This window comes from Macrotis lagotis, chromosome 1, assembly GCF_037893015.1.
Source record: "Macrotis lagotis isolate mMagLag1 chromosome 1, bilby.v1.9.chrom.fasta, whole genome shotgun sequence".
Taxonomy (NCBI): Eukaryota; Metazoa; Chordata; class Mammalia; order Peramelemorphia; family Peramelidae; genus Macrotis; species Macrotis lagotis.
Genome location: NC_133658.1, coordinates 252,174,630 through 252,197,086, shown reverse-complemented (window position 1 = coordinate 252,197,086; position 22,457 = coordinate 252,174,630). Strand labels below are relative to the sequence as shown.

Genomic DNA, 22,457 nt, shown 5'->3' with positions numbered 1-22,457 from the left:
GAAAGGTGATGCCTGAGCTGTGTCTAGAAGGAATAGAGGGGTTCTGTGAGGCTGAGTCTTTTATTTCAGACCTGGAGATTAGTCACTAGCAAAATAAAGAAAGGTAAAGAAGGTCCATCTGGTTGGACTGAAGAATGCAAGAATGGAAATAACATATGAGATGGTAAAGATATATTGGATTCAAGTTATAAAGGATTTAAAAAGTCAAACAGAGGAATTTATGTTTTAAGAGATAATGGGGAAACCACTGGTATTTATTGAGAAAGGAAGTGAAATAGTCACATCTGCATTTAGGATGTACTACCTTAGTAGTAGTATTTAGGATGGACAGAAGTGGAGAGGGACTCCAGGCTGAGATAATGAGAAGGTTGTTGAAATAATCTGGATGAATGGGTAACAATGGCCTGAGCTAAGGTGGTGGCTACATTAGAAGACAGAAAGGATCAGATATTAGAGATATGAAGGTAGAAACAGTAACATCTGTCACCTGGTTAGATATGAGAGGGAAAGTAAGCAGTAAGCTTAATGCCAAAGTTATGAATCTGGGAAGTCAAGAATTGTGATGGGGCAGCTTAGGTGGTGCAGTGGATAGAGCACCAGCCCTGGAATACCAGAGTTCAAATCCAGCCTCAGACACTTAATAATTATCTAGTGGCCTTGGGCAAGCCACTTGCCTTGCAAAAACCTTTAAAAAAAAGAATAGTGGTGCCTCTAATAAGTGGGGGGGGGGGAGGAAGTTTGGAAAAGTGGTAGGGTTTGTCCTTTCCTGAGGGCAGAACTAAAACCAAGTGGGGGGGGGGAAGGTAAATTTCATCTCAGAATTCCTTAACAGTTGAGACTGCTTAATAATGGAACCAGTTGTTTCAAGTGGAAAATGAGCCCCACGTCATTGGAATGTTTAAATGATAACTAGATGACTACCACTTACGGATGTTAGAGTGGTGATTTTTTACATGAGGACTGGGGGTGGGGAATTGCCCATTGAAAGCACTTACAATTTTGAGTCATAAGATAAAGATTTAGAACTAGAAGAGATTTCAGAGGTCATCTTGATCAACTCCCTCATTTTGCAAATTTTTAATAATAATCATTTCATTTAAAAATCAATCTTTTAATACCACTTTTATTTCCATATATGTATTATATATATGGAAATATATATGGAAAAAATACACACACACACATATATGTATGTATATATATATATATATATATATATATCGCCCTACCCAGAAACAACAACTCACTTGCTTAAGGTCACATAATTAAGTAGGTAGTTAGAGATAGAGCTGGAATGTGAATACAGGCCCTGAGACTTCAGATCCATTGCTTATTCCATAGTTAATGATAAACTACTAGGGTTGGCTAAGATGGCAGAGTGAATAGAACACTGTGCCTGAGGTCCAGAACTCCTGAGTTCAAATACCACCTTGGACACTTAGTAGCTGTATGATCCTAGGCAAGTCACTTAACCTCTTAAGTTTCCTCAACCTTAAAATCAGCATAATAATAGTAACTACATGAAAATGTTATTATAAAGAATGAAGGAGATAATTGTAACACTCAGCACAATGCCTATAAGCATTGAATAAGCTATGTTCATTCTTACTAAACAGGCCTTCATTGGGGAGGAGGCTTCATTATTAGGGGGGAGTCCTATGATCAACTTCTAGTTGCTCAATAAAAGAATCTGTGGAATGCTGAAGTAATACTGACAAAGAGGCCACTCTAGAAATTTCTCCTACCTCCAGTATTCTATGGACAGTTAGGTGGTACAGTGAGTAGGGCGCCAGACCTGGAGTCAGGAAGATCTGAGTTCAAATCTAGTCTCAGACACTTAGTAGCCATGTGACAATGGGCAATTCACTTAATCCTGCTTGCCTCAGTTTCCTTCTCTATAAAATGAACTGGAGAAATAAATGGAAAACCACTTCAGTATCTTTGCCAAGAAAACCTCAAAAGGGTTTGTGAAGTCCCACAGGACTGAAAAACTAAACCACTAATATCCTCTTTACTTTAGTCAGTTCTCAGGATACTAAATATCTAGCTCCTTTTTCTGCTCTCTGGAAAGCCCCCTCAAAGTACAGGGCTTTTTTTTTTTCCAGCAGAGCAGAGCAAGGCTCAATGAGGCCTCCTGTCCTGGTAAAAATAGAACTATATATGGCAATGAACTCATAGCCTCCATTAAGATGATCCTCATATACCTCTTTTCCTAGTCTGAAAATTTTATCAGACTCTTGGAAATTCTGAAGGGACTTACCCAGTTGGAAAGGCTTTGAATAAGTGCCCAGTAATGACTATGTTTGGGTTATGGGGGATATTGCCTAAATTATTTGTAGAGACAGACTGAAAAAAATTTTGTAAGTAGGGAAAATTTTTTTTTCAATTGCAGCAACTTGTGAGAACTCTCTACTAAGGTAGAACTTATTAAGAGAATCATGGAGGAATAACTAGCAAAAACATACTAAATTTTTAATAATAATTTCATTTTTTAAAACCAATCTTTTTTAATACCACGTTTATTCTTTTATTTCCATATATATCACCCTACCCAGAGATCTTATTTGAAACAAAGAATATAAAGGGAAAAAATACAATTAGCAAAACTGATTGATGTGTTAGCCAAGTCTGACAGCAATAGTATTCTATACCTGTTGAACCCAAAGTGCGAGACAGAGACCAAAATTTGTTAAGTTTTGGAGATTTATTACCTGACTATGCAGTTACATTTTCCCTCAAATGGTATAGTACCAAGTGTCCAGAGAACCAAGTTTTTATAGTATTTTGAGGGGGGTGGGCATTGTAAGCAAGCAGGATACAGAAGCAGAAATAGAGTTAGATATATTTCCTTGTCATACTATTGCAAACATATGCAAACATATGGCCTAGTGTAGATATGGGGCTAGACTAGTTCGGAAGAGGGTGAGGGTCCTTGTGTTATGTCTCAACAAGTTACCCGAGACAGAGGGAGTCATGTACTCATGGGTTTTCCACAGGTTTAAGGGAGTTGAATTTTTTATCATATGGTTCCTGCTGCATCTGGAGGAAGAGGAGGCAGTCTTGGGAGGAAGGAAGAATCTTACAGACACAGCAAAATGATTAGGTTAACAAGAGTGCTTTGTGTGTGTCAGACAAATTTATGGTATATTTCATGATTCCAGAGTCAAGCATTTGGGTCCTGTCTGATTATTCTCAGACCCAAAGGTACCTAGCCAAATTTATATTTATGAGGAGTTTCTCAGGGCCCAGAAAGGTGTCAAGGACCCCTTTTATACAGAGATTACACAAATATTAATATTGTACTTCACACCCATAGATCCTAGCTTCTACAAATAGGAAAAAGTGTAGCATTTTCAAATCTCTTCTTTAGGGCCATGCTTGATATTTATAATTACACAACATTTTTTATTTTGTTGTTGTTATTCTTTCTACCTGAATTGTTGTTGTCATTGTATGTTAATATGCATTGGATATTATCCCAAAAGTCACTGTATACTACATTAGGAGGAAGTTACATAGAGAGAATGCCAAGTGTGATGCTGGGCATTTTATTTTCCTAGTTCTTCTTACTTTACTTTGTATCAGTTTATATTCAACTGCCAATGTTTCTCCAAACACTTCTTTACTGTTTCCAAAGTCACAGTATTATTATTATTCTATCACATTTATATAGAACAATTTGTTTACCCACTCCCCAATTGATTTGATTAATCCACATGTGGAAAGCAATAGATTTTCCAAAGTGTTTTCTTCATAATAGCAATATGAAGAGAAAATATCTTTGCAGAGGAGAAAACAGGTTCACGGGTAGCAAGTATCTGAGATAGGATTCAAGCTCAGATGTCTCCCAGCTTCAAATCATGTGTTCATTCTATTATATTGTAAGTCTTTTATTTTATTTTAATTTTAATTTAATTTTTTCCCAATTACATATAACAATGGTTTTCAATATTCTTCTTTTGTAAGATTTTTGAGTTCCATGTTTTTCTCCTTCATGACAGTGAATAATCTGACATAGTTTATACATATGCAAACATGTTAAACATTTTCTATATTAGTCATGTTGTGAAAGAAGAATCAGAACAAGAAGAAAAAAAGAAAATAAACAAAAGCAAAAAATAGTATACTTTGATCTATATTCAGATTCCATAGTTCTTTCTCTAGATATGGATGGCATTTTCCATCTCATGTCTTTTAGAATTGTCTTTAATCACTGTATTGCTCAGAAAAACTAAATCTATCATAGTTGATCTTCACACAGTGGCTGTTACTGTGTACAATGTTCTCCCGGTTCTGCTCACTTCACTCAGTATCAGTTCATGTAGTCCATGTTTTCCTGAAATCTTCCTGCTCATGTTTTCTTTCAAGAGATAGTATAGAAATTTATGACCAAACAAGAGAGTACATTCTAAAACACAAGATGGATGATTTTGACTATAATAGATTAAAAAGTTTTTGCACTAATAAAACCAATGCTGCTAAGATTAGAAGGAAAACAGAAAGATGGGAAACAATTTTCAAAACTGGGGCTTCTCATAAAGGTCTCACTTCTAAAATATATATAGAGAGAATTGAATCAAAATGTTAAGATTATAAGTCATTCCCCAATTGATAAATGGTCAAAGGGGACAGCTAAGTGGTGCAGTGAATAGAGCATCAGCCCTAGAGTCAGGAGGTCCAGAGTTCAAATCTAGTCTCAGACACTTACTAATTGCCTAGCTGTGTGATCTTGGGCAAATCACTTAACCCCATTGCCTTGAAACCCTCCCCCCCCCCACCAAAAGATAAATGGTCAAAGGATAGGAACAGGCAGTTTTCAAATGAAGAAATTAAAACTATATATAGATAATCATGTGAAAAAATGTTCCAAATCATTATTGATTAGAGAAAGGCAAATTAAAACAACTATGAATTTCCACCTCACACCTATCAGATTAGCTAAAATGACAAAAAGGGAAAATAAATAATATTGGAAAGGTTGTGGGAGGATTAGGACATTTATGCATTGTTGATAGAATTGCGAATTAATCCACGCATTCTGGAAAGCAATATGGTCAAAGAGCAATAAAACTGATCATACCCTTTGACCCAACAATACTGATACTATGCTCATATATCCAAAAATAAAAACTAATGGGAAAAGTTCCACATGTCTCAAAATATTTGTAGCACTCTTTTTGTAATAGCAAAGAATTGGAAATTGAAGGGTTGTCCATCAATTGGGGAATGGTTGAATAAGTTATAGCATATGAATGTTATGGAATACTGCTGTTCTATAAGAAACCATGAATGGTCAGACTCTAGAGAGACATGGGAAGAATTACATGAACTTGCTGAGCAAGGAGAACATTGTAGATATTAACAACAACACTGTGAGTTGATCAACTAAAATGGATACAGTTCCTCTCAGCAGTTCAGAGAGCTAGGACGATCTTGGGAGACATGTTAATGGACAATGCTATTTGCATTCAGATCAAAACAAATCAAAACCAAAAAAAAAACCCAAAAAAAACCAAACCAGAATCTGAATGAATACTATATTCACTTTTTAAAATTTTATCTTAAGTTTTTCCTTCATATCCCATGGTTTTCTTTTTTTCCTTAGTCTTAATTCCTCATACACAAAATGACTAATATGTAAACATGTTAAATACAGATGAATATGAACAATGTTGACTAGACTGTTCTTCACTGGGGGGGGCAAAGAGAGGTGGAAGAAAAATGTGCAACTTATAAAAATGCAAGTGGATGAATATTGAAAAACTTTCATATCATGTATTTGGAAAAATAAACTATCAATAAAAATATAGAAGGGCAGCTAGGTGGCACAGTGGATAGAGGGCCTTGGAGTCAGGAGTACCTGAGTTCAAATCCGGCCTCAGACACTTAATAATTACCTAGCCGTGTGACCTTGGGCAAGCCACTTAACCCCATTGACTTGAAAAATCTAATAAACAAACAAACAAATAAATAAATAAATAAAAAGATAGAATCTTTTTTCTTGGGATCAATTCAACTATTTTCAATACCTGATATAAGCAGAGCATTGTGCTGGACTGGAATGATACACAAAGGCATGGAAGACACTATATCCTTAAAATGTTTACATTTTAAGTAAACAATCGAATAATCATAAAACTTAGAACATTAGGGCTAGAAAGAGCCTTAGAACATAGAATATATTTGGTCAATGGTAGAAAGAACATTCAGGTAATATCAGAGTTTGAGCTGCAAGAGCCTTAGCGTTCCAGTCTCATCTACCCACTTTATAAAAGTCGTTCAGTGGATAGAGCACTAGCCCTTGAAGTCAGGAGAACCTGAGTCCAATTTCCATTCATATCTGGTCATTGAACTCAGAGGATTTGGGAGGAGAAAATGAGACTGGTGACTTAGCATAACACTCCCTTCACTCAAATCCAATTTATGGATTTGTCATGGCATCACATTTCATGACCCTCTTCCAAAATGAAGGACAAAATAATAAAAAAAATTTTTTACAAACAAGGTAACAGCCTTATAGATTTATTTTTATTTTTTTGTTTGTTTTTTTTTTTGCAAGGCAAATGGGGTTAAGTGGCTTGCCCAAGGCCACACGGCTAGGTAATAATTAAGTGTCTGAAGTTGGATTTGAACTCAGGTACTCCTGACTCCAAGGCCAGTGCTCTATCTACTGCATCACCTAGCTGCCCCACAGCCTTATAGATTTAGAATTGGAAGTTTAGGGATTGAGTCCAGCCCTCTCATTTTGCAGATGAATAAACTGAGTCCCAGAGATTTAATAATTTTCCCAAGGACACACAGATAGTCAATAGCTTAGAACATAGAACATAGCTTGTCAAAAGAAGGGACTTTATAAAGTCCAAACTGCTAACCTGTATTCTAAGTACCTATCTTGCCTAGTGCTCTGGCATGATATCTAGGAAGGGGAGGGTCTACCTAAGAGCAACTAATATAACATGAACTTGTTCCAAGGTAGAGGAGAACTCGGGTCTCACTTTCCCTTCCCTGATCCTAAGCAGCTTCAACTTATCAAGTTTTAATACAGCTAAGAATGGGAGAGAAAAATTCCTTCAAATCTCTTCCAGAAAGCTGACTTCAGACAGAGATAAAGGCCAGATGGGAGAGAGATAAAGAGTAACATCTTCTCTTTACAAGTGTATTCTTTTCTGTAGCATGTACTCATCTCAGAAGCACATACAGTGAAGGTCCACTTGAAATATTGCCCGTTAGTCAAAAAATATTCCCTCCTCAATGTACAAGTTGAAGTCCAAAACTGCAATTGGAACATCATTCCTTTAGTTCAAGGCTTTATTTAAAAAGAAAATTATATCCATCATTGACAATTTAGTGTGAATGAATTTATCAATTCCTATGTGGAGAATTGGTTTTGATGGTGGAGGAAACATATATGGAGCTATCCCAAAGACATAGCAAAGGGGACAGAAAGGGGGTTGGTCCATCAGAAACAAAATTTGGTCAACTCAAGTTAGCAAAGGTCTAGCCCTGCTTCTCTGACCATGGTCAAGAAGCCCAGAGCACTGGCTGTCTCCTTTATCTTTGTTCTTGGGTAGAGACCCATGCCCAGTTCCTTATATTTGTTATGCAAGGTTCTTTGTGGACAGCAGTAGGTAATAAAACACTGTTCTGATCAACATCTCACTTTTTGCCTGGCCCTGTCCTGCCCTGCCTAGACCTGACCAGACCAGACCAGCCCAGCCCAGCCTGTGAGGAAGAGAAGGGAGATTAACTGACATTATTTGGGTTATCTGGGTGCCCCAGGAACTATATCTTGCTTTTACCAGAAGTGATCCATCTAGTGTTTGTCAGACTACTGCTTTCTACAAAGGCAACTGCAACAATTTATAAAAAAGAAAGAACTGAACTACTGGAACAAATCAGAAAATTTACAGTCTTCAAAACTGTTATTCTTCAATCATTTCAGTTGCTTCTGACTCTCTGTTGACCCCATTTGGGGTTTTCTTGGTAAAATACAGGAGTACTTTGCCATTCCCTTCTTCAGCTCTTTTTACAAGTGAGGAAACTGAAGCAAAGAGGATTATCTGACTTGCCTGGGATTATACTGCTGGTAAGTGTCCAAGGCTGGATAGAACTCAGGTCTTCCTGACTCCATGTCCCATGCTCTATATATTTATGCCACCCAGATGCCCAGTTAATTTTATGCAAGGGCAAAAAGATGACAACTCATTCCTCCCTAATGTTCCATCCTAATGTCCTGGAATATTTGGGACAGTCACTACATATTTTATATATTTTTCTTCCCACTCCAGCTTTATATACCAAAGACAAGAGTGTTACCTATTTCTTCCTGGATATTGCTCTGATGGAAAGATAGAATGTTAAGGCTTGGCAGGATATTAAGACTTCATCTTCTTACTTTCTCTACAGGCACATAAGTTCTCTCTTCTTGGCCTCTGCAAAACACTGTGTAAAGGTCACCTAAACTCCTATATAGGCTGAATCATCAAACAAATGATTGCTTATCAAGAATACAGGTTGGGTTTTATGAAGGTGACTCCAGTTTGCTCTATAGTCATGTGGTGCACGGAGAGGTTGAAAAAGAAGAAGGCTGCTCCAGACCTGAGCATGTCACTCCAACCCTAAGTGGAGGAAAACACTAGGGCAAACAGTACTTGGGCTGGACTCAAATCAAACTAAGTCCTTTTCACATGTGATCCTTCTTTACCAAGATACCCCATGTAAACTCAAAGAATCCTTCACTTCTCAGATTTAACAGAAGTCCATGTCTGTGTAGTGCAAATTTAAGGCAACTCCAGGTGTTGGGAGGCGAGAAGGGACTTCACAGAACCAACAAGATTGCTGAAGCTTTTCATTTCAGTGGATCCTTTAAAAAAGAGGATGGAAACAGCAACAATAAAAATAGAGATCTAATTTAATCCCTTCCTTTGAAAGAGGAAAAAGTTGCAACCCAGAGAGAGAACATGACCTGTAGTGATTGACTGATTGAGTCAAGACTAATTCTGTCAGCATACTCCCCCAAATTCCTGCAGCAAGAGTCTTTTTTTTGGTAGGGCAATGGGGTTAAGTGACTTGCCCAAGGTTACACAGCTAGTAAGTATTAAGTATTTGAGGCCAAATTTGAACTCTAGTCCTCCTGACTCTAGGGCAAGTACTCTATCCACTTAACTGCCCTAGCAAGGCTATGGAAAGGAAAAAGATCATAGGATCACAGTTGTAGAAGGGAACTCAGAATCCTTTAAAATCTGGTCCCCTCATTTTAAAGATGAGGAGACTGAGGTACAGGGAGGGTAAGTGACTTACTGAAAGCTACCTAGAAAGTAAATAATAATTTGAGATTTAAACTCAGGTCCTTGGACTCCATAACCAATGCTCTTTCCATTGAACCATCCTGTTTGAAAGCAACTAGGTGGTGCAATGGAGAGAGAGCACCAGTTCTGGAGTTAGGAGGAACCCGAGTTCAAATTTGACCTCGGGTACTTGATACAGTTCCTTATGCTTGTTGTGCAAGGTTCTTTGTGGAAAGCTGTAGGTAATAAAACACTGTTCTGATCAAGATCTCACTTTTCTCCCCGGGCCCTACCCTGCCCTACCTAGACCTGACCTGACCAGCCCAGCCCAGCCCAGCCTGTGAGGAAGGGAATGGAGATTGTCAGTTAATCTATGTGTGATCTTGGGCAAATCACCTAACCCTGATTGTTTCACATCCAGAGTCACCTCCAGTTGTCCTGATCCATGTCTGGCCCCTGGACCCAGATGACTCCAGAGGAGAAAGTGAGGCTGGTGACTTAGCACAGTACTAGAACCAATTCTTGTACACATCATGGCATCACTTCCCTTTTGTCAGTCTTCTTTGAGAGCAAAGGACAAGTAACAACTATTGCCCTAGAATCCTTTGAATAGCTTTTGCCCTGCTCCATTTTGAGAGCTCTCTTGAGTACTGAATGTGAAAGACTAAAAGACTATTTTACTATCATTCAAATAATCTCAATGTAACAATATAATAAAATTGACAAATTTAACAAAATTACTTAACAAAATAATAATAGTTTGCTTGGCATCTCTCAAAGCCCAAGGCTTGCTTTTTTTTTTTTTGGATTTTTTCAAGGCAATGGGGTTAAGTGGCTTGCCCAAGGCCACATGGCTAGGTAATTATCAAGTGTCTGAAGTCGGATTTGAACTCAGGTACTCCTGACTCCAAGGCCAGTGCTCTATCTACTGTGCCACCTAACCGCCCCTAAGGCTTACATTTTTATATAATAGTTCACATGTATTGTTCTGATTCTATTTTCTTCCCTTTGCCTCATTTGGCATATCATTTTGATTTTCTTTATAATACTCTGTTTGAATGGACAAAAAGTCTATTACATAGAACATTATCTTTTCAATGAGATTCACAAGTTTCAACAAAAAAGGAAGAGAATGAAGAATGTTACAATAATATCTCTTGTCCCAACCATGGTGTTTGTGGTTGGCTAGTTGAATTACTGTATTGGGACATATATCTTGAATAATCTGTAGATGGGCAAGAAATTTGAAGCTGATTTGAATAGAAGGAAACAGTGTGATACAAACAAAAGAACCCTGAATCAGTGCAGAATGGGAATGGGGATGGTGGGGGTCAGAGGGTCTGGGTTCAAATTTTACTTTTGACTTTTCCTACTTGTGTGACTACTTTATACAAGTTACTTAAGTTCCTTGGGCTTCAGAGCCTTATCTGTTTTGTGAGAGGGTTAGAAAATTTGACTCTTAAGTAATGTATCAAGATTATAAAATATATACCTTTTTGTGTGTATGACATGGAACCCTTTGGCAATTTGGGGAAGCCTAAGGATTCCCCAGAATGCTTACTTGCTTACAATTATAATAGAAGGAAATGGTCAAGTTCAGTTATTTGTTAGCAAAAACAAAGAAGTGATTTTTCTCCCCATTTAAGTTCACAGACCCTCTGAAATCTCCTTATAGACTTGGAAAGTTCATGTTAACAACCTCTAATCTAGTGTGATAACAGATATACAACTTTAGTACTGTATTGGGACCCTCAAAATCTGAAAAGAGCCCAGAGACGTCCCTCCAAAGCTTTGGGAAGGATGTGGATATAAGATGAAAAGGCAGGGATGATTATGATTGTTTCAGTGGAAAGAGTGCCTACATCAGGGTACTCTCAAAGATCAACAAAGGGAGTGAATATACTGTATTTGTTCAGTACTCCCCTAAGTTTTGGACATTTAGAGGTAATTTGGTATAGTAGAAAGTGTTGAATTGAGAGTCAGGAGCCTTGAATTCAAATGTCTATTCTAATATTTGAGTTTTGTGACTGGACATATTGCTTTGCCTGAGTCTCAGTATCTTCAAGTGTAAAATGGAGAAAAGAACCCTCGGACTGCTTTTTCTGTAACAATAAGGAAAGCCTTTTACAAACTATAGAAATCTAAGTTACTACTTTTTACTATAGCAAGGGCTTGATAAGGACTTTTGAATTGACTGACCATGAATTTTCTCTTTTATTTTAATACCTTAATTCCTATTTCTCCAGTAGAAACAGCAGTCCTTTAATTCCTGTACATAAAAGTAGAAGTTAGAGAAGCCTAATCTTTCTTCCTTGCTGGTTAACTCTTCTCTTGGGGCCTGGAGGAATGAGTAGGAGAACAGGAGATTGGCATGAAAGAAAGAGAAGGAACAGCTGTTGTTCTCTTACATTATGACATTATGGCAATTTCTGATTCATCCCAGACACCTGTGAACAGCAGAGTTTTCTTAACAAAATGAATCCCTGTGCTGTAAGGGTTGGCCCTGGCGCCAGTCTGGTGGCCAGAACAGGTGATATTTTAAGACCATATCATCCCTCAGAAGTGATACTACTTTTCTATCCAAAGCTTTGCAATAGATCCCTATTCCAGTATTTGAAAGTCACTGCTGCTCCATTTGCATGAATTCGGCATTGAGGACAGGAAGCAGAGGCTGAACACTAGAATCCTTCCATCATACCACAGACCCCACCATGGAAACCTTTGTTATCTTCTCCTTAATCACATCAGGTTGGCTAAGTCATCTAAGATTATTGTTATAGAAGCAAAAGATACCACTAGAAGAGATCTCATAATAGAATAAAAATAGTTTGTATGGTACTTCACTTATATAGTACTTCATAAGCTTTATTTTATTTGATTCTCGCAATGCCTGAAGCTAGGAGAGGTTAAGTAACTTTCTTGAGGCTGAGAGAGGTTCAGTAACTTCCTGAGGCTGAGAAAGTTTAAGAAACTTTCCCAGTTCATATAATTAGGAAGTGCCTGAGATAGGTGTTCAACTCAGATTTTTTTTTTTTTACTCCAAGTTAAATTCTTGATGAATTACAGCACCTGGCTGTCTTTAAGTTCCTAGAATGATAGAGCAGGAAGAAACCTCATAATCAAAATCATAGAAAGTCAGATTTGGAAGGGATCTTAGTAGGGGAACAGAAGGGGAAAAGAAAATAAGCATTTATTTAATGTCTTCTTTATTCCAGGAACTTTTATAACTATTATCTCGTTTGATCCTCACACCAATCCTGGGAAGTGGGTACTGTTAGTATCTCCAGTTTACAATTTGGGAAAATGAGGCAAAATAGATTTAGTGACTTGCCCAAGGTCACATAGCTAGAAAGTATCTGAGGCTACATTTGAACTCAGGTCTTCCTGACTCCAAGTTCAACATGATATCCATTGTGCCTCCTGGCTGCTTCTTTAAATCACATTCTTTCCAAGTGTGCAGATCATGCCCTCCCAAACCACATTTAGACTATAATAGGATAATTTATACCATAGCATGTAACATAACAACGTAACATAATACAACACAATATAATTAAATGTAATTAATATATATCTCAAGGTCGAACCTCAAGCACTGTTAGTACTTCTACCTTCAGGTTAGCTCTAAGTGGTTGAAGTAGTTTTCTAGTCTGGTATGTTTTCTCCAATGTCAATAACCAATTGATATCTCCCTATTGTCAGTTTTAATATATTGATAACAAGCAATTTTTAAAGAGAGAAGTTATAGCAAGGAGTAACATGAAGCATTCTAAACTAGGAGCCCACTCTCCCTTCTGTAGACTGTTCAAAAATTAAAGAGGTTTTTATAAAACATCCCGCCCAGTTCTTTTTTTCTCTTCTTAGGGTCCCCACTAATTTTACTGCTGGGTGAGGTATTGTCTTGCTTTTAAAGAGTAAAATATTGGCTACTAAGTCAATTCACTTCTGGTTGGGTCACGCAACAGCAGAGCTCTTCATAGCTGGCTCCTCGTTGAACTATGTCAGTTGCTGACAGACTCAGTCAGTTGTTAGATGACTTGTTAGTTCTTCCATTTCCTCTCAGAGGAAATTCACCTAAGATCAGTGAAGAATAAATACAATGGAGAAAGAAGCACAGACCACAGACATGTGGTCAGGCTGCGTTATCTTCCAAATGTCAACCTGACTACCATACTTTAAATGGGCTGGTACCAGCCAGAAGATACCATGCACATTATGAGGAATAGGCTCTCATTGACTAGTCTGCCTGTTATACAAAACTATTCCTTCCCTTTCTCTACTCATTGTAAAAAGGGAAGGAGAGGAACAAAACAGTCCAGCAAAACTAAATAACACTAAAAAAACCCCAACCCCCCCCAAACTGACTAATAAAAATACAAACAAGGGGCGGCTAGGTGGCGCAGTGGATAGAGCAGCGCGGCCTTGGAGTCAGGAGTACCTGGGTTCAAATCTGACCTCAGACACTTAATAATTACCTAGCTGTGTGGCTTTGGGCGAGCCACTTAACCCCATTGCCTTGAAAAATCTAAAAAAAAAAATAATACAAACAAAAAAAACCCCAAATGAAATCGATAGTATAATATAATGTTCCTTACCCATAGTCTTCCAACTTTCCAAAAAAAGGAAATACATTTTTCTTATATTTCTTGTATTTTCTACAAGTTTAGACTTGGTCCTTATTATACAGTCATCCTGGTTTTTGTTTGTTGTTTCTTGTTTTTTTCCATTTGCATTATAATCCTGGAGCAGAACCTCAAAGCTGATTTTTTGCCTAATCCACAATGTATACTGTTATTTTTACATTTTTTACAATTTTAAAGGTAACCGTTCTTTACTATGGACCCCTTTATTTAAGTATCTAGTTGATGACAATGTTTTCTGTCGGCGTGATTATCTGTGTTGATGAGTATAGGCAGGTGCTTATGTGGGGTAAAAGTTTTATTCTATTCTAGGCCCTTTTTTACTTTCTACTTGGAGTCTTGTTAACAGTCTTCTAATTGGTCTCCCTTCTTTTGGTGTCTTCATTTCCATCTATAGAGCATGCCTTCTTAAGAGCAAGGATTCTGTAACTTCCCTGTCATCATTTTCCTATCCTGCTTGGAAATCTCCCCAATTCAAAAGGATAAAGTATAAACTCCTAAGCATATTCAAGGCTTTCTAAGATCTGACCTGGTCTTCTTTGAGAATGAAGGACAAACATTATTAAAATCTAACCACATTCTATTTCCCTTCTTTTTTTCTAACACAAGCTACTTACCTAATCAGGGCAATCTCCTCATTGGTCTCTAAAAATTCTACCTTCATTCTGTTTTTAAGTTTTGTGTCATACTATCTTTGCCTTATGTGCCCTATCCTTTTCCTTCCATTAATCTTTAAAACATTTTTATTTTGTTTTTCTCAATGAATAAAAATTTATTTTTGTTCCCTTCCGCTTTCCCAATTGGGGGTTAGAGTTGGGGAGGAAGAAATAAAACTTTTATAAACAAATATGCAGAGTCAAGCAAAACAAATTTCTACATGGTCATGCCCCAAAAGTATATGTCTCATTCTTTCTACTGCTTCTATCACTTCTCTATTAGGAGATGGGTAACATGTCTCATCATCAGTCCTCTGGAGGATGGTTGTGGCATTGATCAGAATTCTAAAGCCATTCAAAACTTTATATAGTTTTATAATGCTGTTATAGTTGCATAAATTCTTCTGGTTCTACTCACTTCCCTTTGCGTCAGCTCAAATCAATCTGCTCAGTTCTTCTTACAGCACAATGATATTTTATTATGTCATATACCATAGTATCTGAGCCATTCCCTAATTTATAGTCATCTCCTTAGTTCCTGATTTTTTTTACTCACAAAAAGAATTGCTCTAAATATTTTTATAGATTTGTATTTTTTGTTTTTCCTCTTACCTCTTTGGGTTTACATCTAAGTAATACCCCATTTTTAAGGCTCTGCTCATGTCTCAACCTCTTCTGGAAACACTGTAAATCAGAAGTTTACAAAATGCCTTTCTCATCAAAATACAGTGGTGTAGGAAGTGCAGGGATTATTATGCTCATTTTCAATAGTTCAAAAAGTCTATGGTCTCATCAATTTGATATTACCTCTGGGCATCAAATAATTTCATATCTTAGAAATATGGTATCTCAAGTTGGAAAAAAATTTCAATTGAGGAGCAAAATATTTGATAGTCTCTTGAAGGATGGGGTGGAGGATATGAGGTTCTCTGCCTTTTGACTGGCTAAATAGACTGTGGAGACACATGATTGATAGGGTCATTTTGGAAGCCTTTTTAGTTTGGTTGGGCTTCCCGAACTTGAAAACTGTTGGCAGAACCTTTAAGAACTCAGTTATTCCTTTACTTCAATGAGAAATAGGAGGGAGATTTGAGTGGAAAAATCCTATTTTCAAAATTAGGAGACTGAAGTTTAAAAAGATAAATAGAATGTACAATGTTGCATAGTTAATAACATCAATGCTGAGAATTTTGATTCCAAATCCAGGATTTTTCACTATCCTATACTCTATTATGGCACAAGGTGACAAAGGTTGGACAAGAGATGTGGATCAGTTATTATTTCATATTATTATGTCTATGTAATATTCTATATTATCATATCAAACATAGCTAGTGTCTGAGGTCAGATAGCTATAGTATATATCTATATTTTATAGATTTTCATTTCAGAATTGTGTATTTTTGCCAGATTCATTCAATAAACATTCCTTAAGGGCTTCCTATTGCAGGACATCTGGCTAGGTCTAAGAGACCAGGTGATGTTGTGGTGGAGTGATGGACTTTGAAGACTAAAATTTGAATCTTCCCCCAAATATCCATGGAGTGATCCTGGATAGGTCATTTAATTGCTTTCAGTCTCAGTTTCCTCTTCTGTAAAATATTTAAAAATAACACCTACCTCACAGCACTGGTGTGAGAATAAAATGATTATGTGTGTATACATATGTATATATATATATAATATATATACATAAAATGCTTTTATTATAATAATTATTATCAATATATTAAAACATTATATTATAATAGCTATTATGAAATGACATCCTTGCCTTCAATTTTTTTCAAATATTGCTGTTTCTACCTTCAATATCTTTTAACTTCTTTCCACTCATAGAGCTACCCTCAATACATCTTACCTGAAATATTGCGGCTAATTGCTCTCCCTAAGACTTCTCTCCCTGTCCAGTCCAGCTCACACACTGCTACCAAGGTAATTTTCCTGAAGTGCAAATCTGACAATCTTATTCCCTTACCCAACCACTCCAGCAGCTATAATGATAAAATAAACTTTGCTTTTTAAAGTCCTTCACAAGCTAGCCCTAACCTTTCTTTCTAGTCTCCTTGATCATTACTCCCCTGTAACATTTTTTAATCTACACAAAATGGCCTGCTCTTTGTTCTCCACAACTGACAATTGTCTCCCTGCTTTTGCATTAGAGCCTGCCTCTCTCCTTCTCTTCTCACTTTGAAATGCAGTTCAGACACCATGAAGCTTTTCTTCATTCTTTCAACTGTTTATGGCTATCCCTCCCAAATTTGTTGTTCAATCATTCAGTCCTGTTCAACTTTTCATGACCTCATGGACCAATTTTCTATGGGGTTTTCTTGGCAAATTGGATTAATTTGCCATTTTCTTCTTTAGTTTTATACAGGCAGGGGTTTAGTGACTTGCTCAAGGTCATACAACTAAGTGTAAGGCTCTGGTCTTTTTGAATATTTTATTTTTTTCAGTTACATGAGAAGATAGTTGTCAACATTCACCTTTTTGTAAGCTTTTGAATTCCACATTTTTCTATCTTCCTCCTTCTTCTTCATGACAGTGAGTAATCTGATATAGGTTACACATGTACAATCATGACTCTGGTCTTTCTGACTCCAGACCCTGTGCTCCATCCACTGAGCCATCTAGCTGCCCAAATATATTTGTATGCAAATATTTGTTGTTTGGTCACGTCCAACACTTTGAGGCACCGTGGAGCATAGCATGCCAATATGTTCCAAGACTGTCCATACTCTCATTGGCAAAGACAGGGTTTTCCATTTCCTTCTTGCCCAGCTATTGTGCTGAAGACTATATTTAACTCAGGTTTTCCTGATCCCAGGTCCAATATTTTATCCAGTAAGTCACTTAGCTATCTCCTTTCCTTCCAAATTACCTTGTATTTGACTTCTTTGTATATATTTATACTTATTTATATTTATGGTATACAATACACATACATGAATATATGTATTTTAAAGCCTATTACATAAGCACAAACACATCTCTCCCTTAGCATGTAAGGTCTTTTTGAATAGGGAGTATTCCATTCTTTGTACTTTCATTCCCAGATTGGCTCATTGCTGGCAAGCAATATGTGTTCCTTTAAAAATCTAGTTACAATCTTAAGATATCAGCACTGCTAACTAAATATTATGTAATATTGCATGCTAAGTGCTTGAGAGAGGTGAAGTATTCAATGTGAGGTCCAAATGTAAGAAAAGTTTTAGGAAAAGACTGGGAACATTTCTTGCCCTATTTAATTCTAAGAGGAGCCTATCCTTCTGAGTCCATCTTCTATTCAAAGTGATATGAGCCCAAATTAGGAAAAATCTCTCTTTCCTCAACAAGTCTATTAGTGCTGATAGTGATAGCAAAAAATAAAGATGATCAAACTTGCCTGGAAGTCATTGGCCTTTGTGAACAAGCCTGGCTTGTACTATGAGAAGCCTCCAGAAATTCGATGAGCATAGCATCACCCATCTGGGGAGCAAAGAAAAGAGTGAGTCCATAGAATGTCATTAGAGCAGGAAGAAAGACCAGAGCCCTTTATGATACTGTTAACTGATCATCAGTAATTTTGGTTTGTCCATTTTCAATTTTTTATGATTTTTATTTTATATGCAACTTTCAGTGACTTGTCTATTCTTTGTTATGTCATATATCTACTCAAATGTGTTTATGTGTGCAAGTATTCACGTATTGTTTTATCTGGAAAATTTACCTTGACATTTCAATAAATTTTTTTCTTCTTTCAAAAAAAAAAAGAAAATAGATCATAGAATGTTAGTACTGACTTTATTTATTTATTTTTTTTAGGTTTTTGCAAGGCAAATGGGGTGAAGTGGCTTGCCCAAGGCCACAAAGCTAGGTAATTATTAAGTGTCTGAGGCTGACTCCAGGGCCGGTGCTTTATCCACTGTGCCACCTAGCCACCCCATAGTACTGACTTTAGAGGAAGGAACTTAAAACTCAGAATACCAGAAATGGTATTCTGAAATGGACCTTAGAACAAAAAATGTTAGAGTTAAAAATCATTTAATATGACATTTTCTTATTATAGATGGGAAAGCTAATCCAGGTTCAGATAGAATGTTCCTTCTGGGGGTGGCTAGGTGGCACAGTGGATAAAGCACCGGCCCTGGAGTCAGGAGTACCTAGGTTCAAATCCAGCTTCAGACACTTAATAATTACCTAGCTTTGTGGCTTTGGGCAAGCCACTTCACCCCATTTGCCTTGCAAAAAAACTTAAAAAAAAGCTGAAAAAAAAAGCTGAAAGTTCCTTCTGTGAGGTTGACTCAGTGAGGCAGTAACAATTAGAATTCCTAATTATACCACAGTATCCTTTCTGTGGTTCTGGTGTTTCTCTTCTAATTCCACTGCTTGAGAGGCCAAGTGATGCCTTTATGTTCAGGGAAAGTCTGTTCCCTGTTAGATCACAGTAATTTTATTTTAGTTTACTCATCTGTCAAGTAAGCATAATACCACCAGCCTCTCAGGGTTGTTTTAAGAATCTAATAAGATAATAGATCTGCAAGAATTTTGAGAAAATATACTTTATAAAAGTAGTATCTCTCATTTCTAGTAAACTTACAGAGCACATCATCTCATTTTACCTATACAACTTGGGCTTTGGAAGATTGTATTATCTCTCTCACTTTACAGATAAAGCACTTGTGAAATAACTTGCCCAAGGCCTTGCAATTAGTAAATCGACTTGGAACTCAGTGTTGGCCTTTTGCCTTAAACAACAATGTGTAAGTGCCTTCTGTTTATTATTTCTTATTTTGCCCAGAGCTTGTTTGTACAGTTATGTTCATGTTTCTGCTTCTCATTAGACTGAGCTCCCAGATAGCGGAGATCGCCTTTTACACCCGGCTGCATAGTAGGCTGCTTACCATCACTGAGCTTCGAGTGTTCTCTATTTCTAGTCAGGTTTTTCGTGTCATTGCCCTATTAGGCAATGCACAAATGTATATTTGAAATGCCATATTGATCGCCAAAGTTAAAATTGACAGCAGGCTCATCACAAAGCTCTGCTACTCACTGCGGCGGAGTGCCTAGAAGTCCGCACACTTTTTCAGAGGTGGCCATTGCTGGTGGCTCCGGTGGCTCGGGGCACTGTCTGATCCAGCTCTGCTCTTGAGTTTCTGCCTGTGTTTAGTGTGACCTTGGCCTTGCACTGACACGCTTTGCTCGGTTCTAAGCCGGGGTCTGCGGAGCTCGCATCCTCCGGGAGGGTCGGGTCGTCCGCGGCTGGTAATTTGGTGACGGTCCCTGGCTGCCCCCCACCGATCGCGGGAAGAGAAGGGGGAGTGCGGAAGAGCCGGGGACGATTCGCAATAGGCTTAGGACTTTCTGTTTAGAAGATCCCCCCCACCCCCCGCCCCCCGGCCCGGGTCCTCGGACCCAGAGGATGGGGCTGAAGGCAGCCTCCGGGGCTGGGCCCCGAGTGCCGCAGTGGGCGAGGAACAGGAGTGAACTTTGTAGACGGCCCCTTGGCGGAGGGGTAGGGTGGGGGGCGCCCGAGCTCGAGGACAGCACTTGAGCGACGCTCCCTAGATCCCGGCGGCGGGAGGGGGAGGGGAGGGCCGGAAGGGCGGGGGAGGAATCGCCGGGGGACGCCGGCGTGCCGCAGTCGGGGCTCCAGGCGGACCGGAGCGGGGCAGGGGCGATTTGGCGACGGTGCCTCCAGGGGCCTGCCCCCGGCCCGCCCCGGCCCCGCCCTCGCCGCTGCGCTCGCTCCGGGGCGGCTCGGGCCCCCGCCCCGTTCATGTGGCCCGGCCCGCGGCGGCCGGCGGCGGGGGCGCGGAGCGGCCAGGAGGCGGCGGAGGCCGGAGCTGAGGCGGAGGGCGAGGAGGCGGCCCCGATGTGAGCCGCGGCGCGGCCCGTCCGCCCACACCCGCCGCCCGGCCCGGCCCGGCCCGGCGCCGCTCGGGCCGGCTGCACCATGCGGAGCCGGCGGGGACTGCGGCTCCCGCGCCGCTCGCTGCTCGCCGCGCTCTTCTTCTTCTCGCTGTCCTCCACCTTCCTCTACTTCGTCTATGTGGCGCCCGGCATAGGTAAGGCCCGGAGGCGGCTCGGCGCGTCTCCTAGGTAACAGCCCCGCCGGCCCCCGCTCGTCCGGCCCCCGGCCCCGGCCCCCGCTCCGCCGGGGAGACGCGCCAACGGGCTGCTCCGCGTTCTGCGCCCGGGAAGCCCGCGCCGCGTGTGGAGCCCGGCTCCGTCCCCGCCCGCCCCGGGCCGCCCCGGCCGGCTGGTCTCGGGCGCTCCCCGCGCCGCCGGCCCCGGCTCGCCCCGGCCCCGGCTCGCCCCGGCCCCGGCCCCGGCCCCGGACTCCCGCCCTTTGCCTCGGCCCCGCCGCCCCTCTCCCCGTCCCGCGCGCCCCCTCACTCTCCCCCTGTGAGGCGGGTGCTGCTCCTTCCCCTCGCTTCCATCTTCCCTTCCCCGGCTCAGCCCCCGCCGCCCCCCGCCCTCCTTTCCTGCCCCCTCCCCGACCCCCGGCGCCCCCTCTCCGCTTCCTCTCCGTCCCACTCTCCTTCCCGCCCCGGCCCCCGCGCACCCACCTCGGGCCCGGCCGCATCCCGACGCCTCTGGAACAGCCCGAGCACCTTGCCCCGGGCCGGCCGCTTCCTGCCCTCCCGCAAGGGCACCCATCCCCCTCGTGTCCGGAGAGGCCGCGGCTTGCCCGGTCCGCGCTCCGCTCTCCGGGACGCGCACTTGCGGGCACCTGGACAGACGGCCGGCGCGGGGCGGGGGGCTGCCCCCTCGGGCCGGGGTTAGGGGCGCCGCTGGGTGTCTGCCGGGCTCCTGGTGGAGGTGGACTGGGGCCTGGACCGCCGAGAGGAGGTGCTCCTGGGCCTGGAGGAAAGCCTTAGGGGGAGCCGAAGGTGAGAAGAGCCTTCCTCTTGCCCCATTGCTTTTGGGGCTGAAAACTTTGTCTTTAGAGAGATCTACGCTGTAAACCAAATGTAAATTTATTAGAAAAGAATGAAAGCCTTTTGTTGCAAGAAGCTCGTCCTTGAGAAAAGATCTAGGACCCTTAAAATAGCAACTTTCCTGGGATGTGGATTTGTGGACACAAGAGATTAGTCTTGTCAACTCTGAGTAAAGGGTTGGAGTTGACTTTGTGAACTATTTACTTAGTAAGAACTACTGTGGAAACCGTAAGATGGGGAAAACAGAGTTGCGGACGAGGTTGGGAATTAACCTTTACTTATTATATAGCTAAACCTTTTAGCTATAGAGACGTGTTATTTTTAGGACTATGGAATCTGGTGCCATCCTTTATTGAATTATCAAACACTGAACTAGCTGAACAGAGGAATTTCCGGCAAAGCAGAGGGTTCTTCCCCCACTCGACTTTGGAATAAAATAAACATATTTCACTTCATAGTTAATATTGGTGTTTCATATTATCAACTGGAGATTCCATTAGAGATGTTTATGTGTGTGTTTTAGCTCTTGTGCTTTTAAAGAAATAAAGTAGATGACAATTTGTCATTTTTATGTGAAAAAATGCTTTTTTTTTGTATGGAAGAGTATCCAAAGTCTCAGGTTTTAGAAGAGGGGGAAGGGACGGGAAAAAGTGATAAGAATGTTTGCTGAACAAGAATTGCTGAGTAATAAGTAATACTAGTTGAGAGTAGGTTTCAGTATCCCATTTGATACTATTCACTCTAGTAATCAAGTGAAATTTATTACAAAGGGAAGTATGCAGCACTTAGATTTCTTCAACTTTTATGTGCAATGTGACCTGTATTTGAGGTTCTGGTATTTGGATTAGCCTAATTAAAACAGTTGATTGGGAATCCTATTTTGTTTAAAAAGAGACACTTAAAATGCAATAGGAGATAAGATGGGTAGAACGAATTACTATCTAAAGTCTG

General features: G+C 40.2%; 2 protein-coding genes across 4 annotated transcripts in view; one reads left to right on the top strand and one right to left on the bottom strand.

The window, feature by feature from the left end:
* Positions 1 to 2,157: 2,157 nt before the first annotated feature.
* Positions 2,158 to 20,520, bottom strand: LOC141489180 (uncharacterized). Its single transcript, XM_074189986.1, has 3 exons — positions 19,616 to 20,520; positions 17,969 to 18,051; positions 2,158 to 13,361 (listed from the first exon to the last, which is right to left on the bottom strand). The coding sequence occupies exon 1, from the start codon at positions 20,518 to 20,520 to the stop codon at positions 19,771 to 19,773; it is 750 nt and encodes a 249-aa protein (XP_074046087.1). The 3' UTR covers positions 2,158 to 13,361; positions 17,969 to 18,051; positions 19,616 to 19,770.
* B4GALT5 (beta-1,4-galactosyltransferase 5) overlaps positions 7,863 to 22,457 on the top strand; it is a 94,110-nt gene continuing 79,515 nt past the window's right edge. Inside the window, exon 1 of one of the 3 annotated variants that reach the window (XM_074210228.1) lies at positions 7,863 to 8,086. Coding sequence is in view for 2 of the 3 variants with exons in the window: in XM_074210220.1 (XP_074066321.1) it covers positions 20,519 to 20,630 (112 nt within the window). In the remaining variant the exon portion in view is untranslated. Of the gene's footprint in view, positions 8,087 to 20,373; positions 20,631 to 22,457 lie in introns of those variants that run through there. The other 2 variants (XM_074210220.1, XM_074210224.1) reach the window with 2 other exon arrangements.